Source organism: Ipomoea triloba, chromosome 12 (genome assembly GCF_003576645.1).
Source record: "Ipomoea triloba cultivar NCNSP0323 chromosome 12, ASM357664v1".
In the NCBI taxonomy this organism is placed as follows: domain Eukaryota; kingdom Viridiplantae; phylum Streptophyta; class Magnoliopsida; order Solanales; family Convolvulaceae; genus Ipomoea; species Ipomoea triloba.
Window position 1 is genome coordinate 3,129,950 of NC_044927.1, and position 10,458 is coordinate 3,140,407.

The 10,458-nt window shown below is 33.2% G+C and overlaps 1 protein-coding gene and 1 long non-coding RNA gene across 2 annotated transcripts; one reads left to right on the forward strand and one right to left on the reverse strand.

The window, feature by feature from the left end:
• The first annotated feature begins 988 nt into the window (after positions 1-988).
• Positions 989-2,191, forward strand: LOC116000500. Its single transcript, XR_004094115.1, has 3 exons — positions 989-1,032; positions 1,145-1,515; positions 1,733-2,191. It is a non-coding gene; the product is annotated as an uncharacterized LOC116000500 (long non-coding RNA).
• A 2,491-nt stretch (positions 2,192-4,682) lies between these two features.
• On the reverse strand, positions 4,683-6,958 carry LOC115997920 (peroxidase 51-like). Its single transcript, XM_031237341.1, has 4 exons — positions 6,705-6,958; positions 6,331-6,531; positions 5,932-6,097; positions 4,683-5,355 (listed from the first exon to the last, which is right to left on the reverse strand). The coding sequence occupies exons 1-4, from the start codon at positions 6,909-6,911 to the stop codon at positions 4,949-4,951; spliced, it is 981 nt and encodes a 326-aa protein (XP_031093201.1). The 5' UTR covers positions 6,912-6,958; the 3' UTR covers positions 4,683-4,948.
• Between the last annotated feature and the right edge of the window lie 3,500 nt (positions 6,959-10,458).

A 10,458-nucleotide genomic window follows, 5' to 3' on the forward strand; every position in this document is an offset into this window, starting at 1 on the left:
ACGTTTTCATCGTTCTTTAATCTGTATACTTCTTATTTGATGGCTCCTTGTGCAAAGTGAGAAAACAATAACAAAAACAAAACAGGCATACTGAAGTGTATATCTTTTATGTGCAGTTCATTGCAAAGATAATTTATCATAATTTTATCATGCTTTCATGTCATTTATTTATTTTCTTTTATTTGAATATGTTTGAAAACAAAAATCATCTTTCAAGGATCTAAGATTATAGATTGTGTGTTCTTTTTACATTTTTCATTGTTTGTATGATTTTCTTATATACTGCCTACTTCCACAACTATCTGTCACTGTTACCATTCAATTTGATTAAACCTTAAGTTTGGATGCACGTAAGTTTATAAGTAAGTTATAAGAGATAGCAGGCTACATAGATTACTTAAAGACTATTTGGTGGCAAATAGTGTTTTGGATACATTTTTCAATTTTGGGTGCTCCTGAACTTGAATAAACGCTAAAATGGATCCAAGGTTAGACGAGATTGCAATATAAAATGGAAGGTGAATGTTGAAGATGATTAGTGGAAATGGGCAGTCTTTTTGAGCACCATTCTGTACATTTAAGAAGAAAATGCTTGTTGTTTTTGAGGTACCAAAAACAGAAGCTGAAGGTTTGCACAAGGAAGAGGAGACAAGTGGCCCTGATAAGAGCCACACTTATGTCACAAAAGGAGGCATGAATAAAATGTATGTTATGCAAGAAACATGTCGTAATTTTCACGTCTTTTTGCTCTGAAATAGTGAAATTGCTCTAAGCTGATGGCATGAGCAGCATATTTTAGTTTGACATTTTTGCCCCTTCTGGCAGAAGGGGAACCTGGCACACTGGCAGCTCTTTCTGCTTCTAGTGACTTCTCATTTACTTGCATGCATTTTAAGAACTGTGCCTAATTGGTTATTGATTTTGCATATTTCTGGTTAAAGTACGAGTACAAATCTTCAAATTAATTCAACATTTCTAAGCGCTTCACTTGTGGTCTATCGGCTCTCAAGGGAATAACTCCTTTTATTAGGTGTATGTTCAAAATCTCTCTTATTTGTATGACCTCTTTGTTGTGCCCTTTCTTATTTTCTGTTTCCCATCACGGCGTACTTGTTTAATTATTTTCTTTTTTAATTTTTAACAGGGATGTTCCACTTCATGATTTCATTGTAAAAGAAATTGTTACAGCCTGAGAAGGTGCAATATGCAGGTTCATGATCATCTCAGTTTTTTCCAAACACGATACACTCACCTGACTGTCATCTTGGATATCTGAAACTGAATTATTACCAGAAGCCAAGAAGCCCAAGACTTGTGCCAGAAGTTATTTGCTAATTCACTACACAACGTAACTGTTGGGCAGCGGCTTGGAGAGCTGAGTCTAGCATCCTGTTATCGAAACATGGCGCTGACTGCCACGCAAGTACAAGAAAATAGAGTTGTGCATTCGCTATGCAGCTTGGAGAGCCGAGTCCCCTTGGCTACTAGTTATAGCTTTTGGAGTAGTGGTAACTGGTAAGCGTTTGATCTGACAGAAACCTATAAAGATATTGCATGTACTGAGTGGAATTTGATGTGGTTCTTCATTGGATTCTTTTACACATTTATCTATGCCACACATAATTATCACTGGCCGGTTCTCCAACTACACCAGTGAGAGAGAAAGCCCTCAGATTGAAATATTAAAGTACTGACGGTTCCATTAGCATATCTGAAGTTGCCCTTTGTGCAGAATGTGGATACCATCATCTCACCTCAGGCTTTAGATACTGAGATACAGGGACGGGTCCCCGAGACACAATTCAGTTGGTCAACCAATCCAAAGTACGGGTTCAAATCTTACCAATGGGAGCGGTATAGATTTATCCCACCTTGGCAACATGCAAACCAGTCAACAGTGCCACACATCAACACGGCCCGGGCTCTTCATCCAGAATTAGGTATGTGCTAATCTCCCTTGTCTTGTTCACTTGGAGGGATAAGTACTACTTTTTGACTGTCTGCCTTGCTTAAAGAAAGGTTGTGGCCAGGTTAAATCATCCCTCACATCTCCCCATGGCCCATGAACATTCTTTTCTGTAAGAATGGTTGGATGTTTCTGTTCCTTCTTGACTTACATACATTGTGACACCATTCTCATTATGCACTAATAATTTGATGTTGGCTTTGTTTTGTTAGGCTAAGATCATTCACAGTAGTCTCTGTTGACACTGAAAATTTGCTAAATATTGTTATTTTTTTAATATTAGTATATTTAAATGTATTTGGATAATATTGATATTATCTAATTTGTTAATTAGATAATATCAAAAGAGTTTGAATTTATCAAAACTCTTTATCTTACAGCTATAAATAGGACCTTTTATTTCTATGTATTCATCCTAGGAAAAATCATAGAAATAGCTTGAAGCTTATTTAGAGAATTAGAGATCATGATCATGAAAATAAAAGCCCCATGACCTTGAAAGTCCAAAGCTCCTCCATGCCTATCATATTGATCAAAATCTCCAATTGAAGATCAAGCCATTTGAACCCGGAGGCCCTTCAGAAGAACAAACATATAAGTTCTTCTTTGAAGATCAAGCCACTAGAGATCCGGGGGGTCTTCAATGGAGCGTCAAGACATCAATTGAAGAATCAGAGGATCATCTAGAGATATTGTACCCACACCTATATTGATACATATTGTAACATGAATTTTGAATCCCATATATATATTCAAAATTTATTTGTTTACAAATTGGCACGCCCAGTGGGACAGCTCTGCCTCTCATCTCTTCATAGGCACCGATATGGGGGCAAACCCCATATGAAATTTGAAATGGAGGAAGCTAAATGATACTCCTTGGCACGAGTTAAAACGGCCTCATATCCATATCTCCTCGAGTTAAAATGACCTCATATCTCCTTGGCACGAGTTAAAACAGCCTTATATCTTTAACTGTAGTGTCGAGACTTACTTGCACTACATACTTTTGAGTGGTATATGCTCTCAAGTGGTGTACAAGCAAGTCTCGAGGGGGCATTTGTTGACACTGAAAATTTGCTAAATATTGTTATTTTTTAATATTAGTATATTTAAATGTATTTGGATAATATTGATATTATAAAGAGTTTGAACCTATCAAAACTCTTTCTCCTACAACTATAAATAGGACTTTTTATTTCTATGCATTCATCCTAGGAAAAATCATAGAAATAGCTTTGAAGTTTTTTATTTAGAGAATTAGAGATCATGATCATGAAAATAAAAGCACCATGATCCTAAATGTAAAAGTTTCTCCTTAAAAATCATGCCTATCATGTTGATCCAAATTTCTTGAAGATCAAGCCATATGAAATCCGGAGGCCCTTCAGAAGAACAAGCATATAAGTTCTTCTCTGAAGATCAAGCCACTACAAAGAAATTTGAATATATATATTGGATTCAAAATTCTGGTTACATGTTAAGTATCAATATGGGTGTGGGTACAAGCTCTAGATATATGGTCCTCTGATTCTTCAGTTGATGTCTCGCTCCATTGAAGGGCCTCCGGATTTCTAGTGGCTTGATCTTCAGAGAAGAACTTATATGCTTGTTCTTCTGAAAGGCCTCCGGATTTCATATGGCTTGATCTTCAAGAAATTTGGATCAACATGATAGGCATGATTTTTAAGGAGAAACTTTTACATTTAGGATCATGGTGCTTTTATTTTCATGATCATGATCTCTAATTCTCTAAATAAAAAACTTCAAAGCTATTTCTATGATTTTTCCTAGGATGAATGCATAGAAATAAAAAGTCCTATTTATAGCGGTAGGAGAAAGAGTTTTGATAGGTTCAAACTCTTTATAATATCAATATTATCCAAATACATTTAAATATACTAATATTAAAAAATAACAATATTTAGCAAATTTTCAGTGTCAACAGTCTCAACTGTTGTGTCATCTTTTTGGAATTCTAGACAAAAACAAATACACAAAAGGAATGTGATTTAAAAAAATATGTTATTACTCTAAATGCATTATGCTGTCAATGACATTGTGGGGCAGGCAGCACATGTTGATTAGAATTTACCAATTTTGTTATTTTCCACCAAGAAATACAAACAACTTTATTTCAATTAAGCCCCAAAAGGTGGCCCGGCTGAGTAAGTGAAACATTATTCACATTTTCAGAAAATCATTAGTTTGATTTTTGTCAATACCATCTTGGTCGAGCATATTTGCTCAAAGTCTTCCTAATATTGTTTGTGTGTTATTATGTAAGAGTGGGATTTTTCTCGTCACTCAGAAGATCTAAATATTTTATGAAATATTCAAACTTATAATAAATGATTATTAAAAGATTGTTTCCATTATCGCTTTCCATTAGAAACCACTGCACCCAATAATGCTGCATTGCTTGTACGTCAATGTCAAAACGTAGGATAATTTGCTAGGTCATCACCACGTGCTTAGCTTGCCAAACTTGAATATTCTTCACTTTTTAGTTTTTATCATTCATTTTTCAATTAAATTTGATAATTATTAAAAATATGTCAAAACTAAAATTAACTTAACCATGTCCATGAGATTTGCATGGGATCGGAAGGGCTCCCTCAAGTCAAAAGCAACTCAAGCAAGTGGCAAAAAGACAGCAAGCTAAGCTAAGCTAAGCTACAGCTTGTAAATTGTAACTCAAGAAAATTATTGTATCTAATTATTCAAACCATGAAATTTATTATGTACGAGAACGATGATTATGAGTGAAACAAATATCGACTTCCAATCTCACCGAGGGATGAACGACTGAGATTCGGCCCAAATCTTATTTCCGACCTCAGTTTATTTAACCAAACTTAGCTTACATAAATACAGACTCACTTACATTTATCCATCTATTTCAGCAAGTAGTAGATCGAAATAAGAAATTTTTATTGTGTCTTAAAAAAATTCTTTTGGAATGGATAATAACTAATTAACTTAGTTAAACCTTCCACAATCAAAACGGATATTCCCATTCCGCCCGGTCTTGACACCAACCCGACCCAGTTTAGTAATAGCAACTTTGAAAGCATTTTGGAAGGCTTTAGGGTTGTTTGCCCACAAGTCTACAGTGGATTTGGAGCGTGAATCCGTGTACAAAACTTGATCAGAAGTGAATAAACCCATTCCCTTTTGCAGATTCTTGAAATAAACATTGTCGAATGTTCTGGGCGTGACCGGGTCCATATTGATTGCTATCAGTGGGTTAACATTTCTAGGGCAATTTGCTTGTAATTGAGACGCATATTGCTTGTTCAGAGTCGGGTCCACCGGGCTTTTCGGGCTAAAATTATAAATCCGATTGGAAAATCTGTTGCAGTGAGAAAATCCTAGCGTATGGGCAGCTGTACAAATCATAATATATCATCAATATTATATAAAAGCTAACATTTGTGTGAGACCGTCTCACAGGTCTCAATCCGTGAGACAAGTTGGATCTTTAGTTAATGAGTCGAATCTTTGACTTCATAATCAAAGATCCGATCCGCCGTACGAATTGAAATACGTGAAAGTTCTCACACAAATTTTTGCTTAAATATGTCAATTTTTGTTCTATGGTGTAGATTAAACCCCATAGAAGTGAGAAAATTAAAGAAGTTCATCATCAATCCATAGAATAAGTAAAATACCACTTGCACCACATTATAAGTTTCTTGTAAAAGCACAAAAGGCCAAATACTAGTGGACATTATATTTGCCATTGCCCATGCATATCTGGTTTGAAAGATTCCAATCTCAATACACATAACACAATTGCAGAAACTTGTCCACTTATTTTTTATCCTCTGATCTCCTTTTTAACCTTTACTAGTTCTCAAAATTTTGTTGTTACACTATAAGATGTTATAAAGTTTATATGTATGCATGCATATGTGTGTATATATATATATATAAGCTTGATCAATTGGTTAGACTAATACCTGAAAGAGCAATCATGTCGGTTTGAGAAAGACCATGAGAAGCAAACATGGAGTTTAGTTGATTCAAATTGAAGGTTGGCTTTGGTAGTCTCCCTTCAACGTTGGCTGCCTTTGATACTAAACCGTCAAGTCTTCCCAACTCAACCGGGTACCATGGACCCCCGGCCTGCATTAGTACAATAATAATATCATTATTTGTATATACACTTCACTTATTTTATTATCATCATATTATACAAGTTACCTGTTAATTTATCATGACTTGAAAAAAAAAAATTTAAATAGGGTGAGTGTCTTGTTTTATTTTACTAGTTGACTTATACATAGGATGGGCCAACCAAAATTAAGTGTGTAAATTAAATCAAACGTGGTACACAAATTATGAGGTGTGGGACTAACCAGAGAGATAACGTCACGGGTGGCAATGGCAAGAATATCGGCACACGAGACTTTGTTTTTGCAGCTTGGGATTGCATCAACCGCCGCCTTTGCCTTGATAACCGTGTCAAACCCATCTCCGGCCAGCGACAGATTATCCGGGTGGTCCTTCTCCGCCGTGTTTCCCGCCGTCGACGCCACCACCACCGAGGCATCACATCCCTATAATCACATTTTCATAACAACACCGTACCACCATTAAAACTTGAGATAGATTGAAACATTTTCATAACAGAGACTGACTGAGAGACTGTTTAGACAATTGACTAACAGAAAAGACTCTTGAACAAAGTTTCGAGTTTAAGATTAGTCTAACGTAAATTGAGAAAAAGTACCTCGACGAAGCAATCATGGAAGAAGAGACGGAGAGTGGCAGGGACGGTGACGAAAGTCTGCTGAAATTTTTGGGTGACAACGTTTTTGACGATGTTTTCGACATTGGGGCACACGTTGGAGTAATAGTTCTGTCGGAGCTGTGCAGAGGCACAGAAGAGGCAAAGAGAGACTGAGAGCACAGACACGAGGAGAGTTAGTTGACCCATGGTACGTGTTTTGATATATGTAGTTCAAACTGGGTGATGATGAACAATTAAGTAGCAAGTAATGTATGAGCAGAGGGATTATATATATATTTAAAGATCAGACGCCAATCGCTATATTAGCCAGCTGGCTTTAATCTTTATTTAATTTCTTAACCAAAGATAATCCTATAGAAACAAAACAAAAAGAAAGAGGAAAACATTACTTAGAATTGATAACTAGTAGTTGAACTCATAACATTATAGCTCTTTTTAATTTTTTTTTTTATCATGCCTTTAATAATTAGTATTGGTGATTTCACATTTCATCAAAAACATTAAAAAAATCAAAAATTTCAGAGTGGCTATCAGTGTATAAAAATTCCGCTTAGGCTCCGGCGAGCCCGTCTATAGTATCATTTTTAAATGAGCTATTTCACTCAAAACGATATCATTTTGAGCAAAATAATCCTAAATTGTTCAAATTCTAGATGTTTTAAAGTTAATATTTAATATTTTAATATTAACTATTAAAATATTAAATACTTTATAATTATTAATCTTAAAAAAATTTAAAAAACTAAATAAATTTAAAAAAAATATATGAGCGCCTAAGCGCCGCCTAGATACCCAAACGCCTAAGGAGTTCCTAGTAATTTTTTAAAACTTGATCGCTACTAGTTAGCAGCCATCCTGATGCATCCGCTCAACACAAAAGTTACACCTATATGTGACTTGCAATGTTTATTTTAATTTTTAAATCCTGACAAAGGCTAACGAAAAAACCCCAACATAAACTTAAACCCTCACAACATCTCTATCTCTTCGACAGACTACAGTTGTACCTCACCAAAAGTTGTGTCCCATAAAATTGAAAAGAGTCGCATTCAAAATATAATTTACTGACAAATTATATATTACTCTATCATTTTAAAAATTAAACTGTATTTAAATCTCATTTGGCTTCTTTATTTCATGTCGTATGTGAATGGACAAAATTAAAAAGATGTGATTGCAGATAGACATATGTCATATGTGCTGGCCGCCATATATTTTAATACTTAAATTTAGAACTGCTCTCCTCGTTGCCATGTTGTGTTGTGTATAGAAATTATTAATAAATCCATAAGCTTTGGTCCAAGAGAGAGAAACACCTTGAGGTAGGTGGCTAATTTTATTCAAAAATAATATTCTACTTTTAAATATTTATTTTATTCAAATTTATTAGAGAGTATTATTTATAAAAAAAAAATGTCAAATGTGTTCTTCTCCCTAAGATGGAGTAATTAATGTTCCCTATGTTAACACATCCAGGTCTAATACACAACGGCTATGTTTGGCAAACCTAGCTGAAAAGGTAGCTGAAAGCTGAAAAGTAGCTGAAAACTGAAAAGCTATAAGCTTGAAGCTGAAATCTGAAGAGCTGTTAAGCTAGCTGTTATGCTTAAAAGTGTTTGGTAAAATTAATTTTTTGATAAACTGATAAATGTAAAAAGACTAAAAAGGACATCTTCATACAATTTAAATAATTTTAAATTTAAATAGGTTTGTTTGTATATTAAAATATAAAATAATGAAATCAATATATGTAATTAAAATATAAAGTAAGAACATGTATTTGAAAATATATAAAGTAAAAAAATTGTTTATAATTCATAAGATTATTTTTTTTGAAAACTAATTCATAAGATTAGTTCATATAAAAATTAATGTTTAAACACAAATGTCAAACTGAAATTACAACCAAACATAATGAAAAGAAAATGTCAAAATGATTTTAATTGAAAGAGGTAAATGATGTCATTTATTTAAAATAATAAGAATAAAGATGGAAAAGAGTTAAAAAGCTACTAGCTTATTTTTTAAAAGCTACCCCAAGTAGGGTTTCAAAATAAGCTCTTATTTTAATCTACTAGCTTATTTTGGGAACATTACCAAACAGAGCTTATAGCTTATTAGTAGCTTAAAATAAGCTATAAGCTCCAAAATAAGCTATGCCAAACAGAGTCTAACATAAATCTATTAATTGTGATGGATTAAATTGATCAAGGTGATACAACAAAAATAACCAAATAATCAAATGATAAATAATAAGAGATAAAGACAAAGAAAATGGAAAAGACAGTAAATTGTTAGTCACCGGAAACTAAACTTGTATTAATGAATTGTGGACTTGAAGTTGATTCACACCGAGTCTTATTTACAATATATCCATCAAATTGATTTTTTTTAAATATAAATTTGACGGGGCAACTTCATCGTAAGATTTTTGGCAAATCACTAATTGAATTGAATATGATTTGTGCTGTACTAATCAAGCCAATCCAAGCCAAAAGAGAGAAAAAGATGTTTGCCAACCTAGACATCAATTTGGAAAATACGTGAATTTTCAAACTCACAATAATTAAAAGTGGGTATTTTTATTATATTTAATAATTACATTAAAAAAAATAAGAAGAAAGAAGATTGGTCAATACATATACACAAGAGAAATTTTACAAAGAGAGATACATAAATACATAGAGGTAATAATGGAAGAGGCGGGTGTTGTGGTTGAGAAGCTGCATTTAAAACTCAGGAGTTAGGTTAGGTTTTTTGTGCTTAAAAGTGTACAGTTTGATATATTATGTCTTTAAAAAAAAAAAGAAAAAGAAATTATACATGCTTGATTTACCTCCTCATGAATTTTGAGGGTGATTCCATGAGATCTAAAAATTAGACGGACGAAATTGGGATACCTAGGTTATATATATAATGATGATGAAAGATCTTGAAGTAGTATACACGTTGTACATAGACTTCAAACTCAAAGTCTAGCTAGCAGTGCATATACCCCCCCCCCCCCCCCAAAAAAAAAAAAAAAAACCCAACCAGACGGACAACTAATCTTGAATTGTTTTGCCATAAACTCATAGTTTAACGAAAAATCCATTGGATCTGATACACTGTGGATTAGATTCCTGTATAAACAATTAAACATTGACTTAGACCATGTGATTTGCAATGTTTACATGTGCCAACCACACTTACAAAGATTAGATAAAGCATATTTATTTTGTCTTAATTGAAAGTATATATATGCATATTAAATTGAAAGATATATTTTCTTTTAACTAAAAGATAAACATAATAATTAGACTATACATTTATATTTTATATATTTCAGTTAATAAATCAATATCAATGAATTATATTTTCGTTAAAATTCATCAATTTCTTTTAAATAACATTTTAAGTTCTATACAAAACATAAGGGCTCTACTTGGCAGAGATTGTATTAGAAATTATAATTTATTTTAAGCTACCAATGAATTATAAATTTTATTTGATAAAATTTTACAAACTTAAAAGTACTCCCATTTGAACTTATTTTCAAACGCTATAAAACATAGTTTTGAATAATAAGTCATTACTTTTTCATTATTTCTTTCATTTTTATCACTATACATGTACAAAAATTGCATACACTACCATTATATAATTAATTAAAATCCACCCATCCCCCTCCTTTAATTTTCTCATGGTTTTCTTCCTCCCCCCTCCCCCTCCCTTCCTTTTTTTTTTTTTTTTT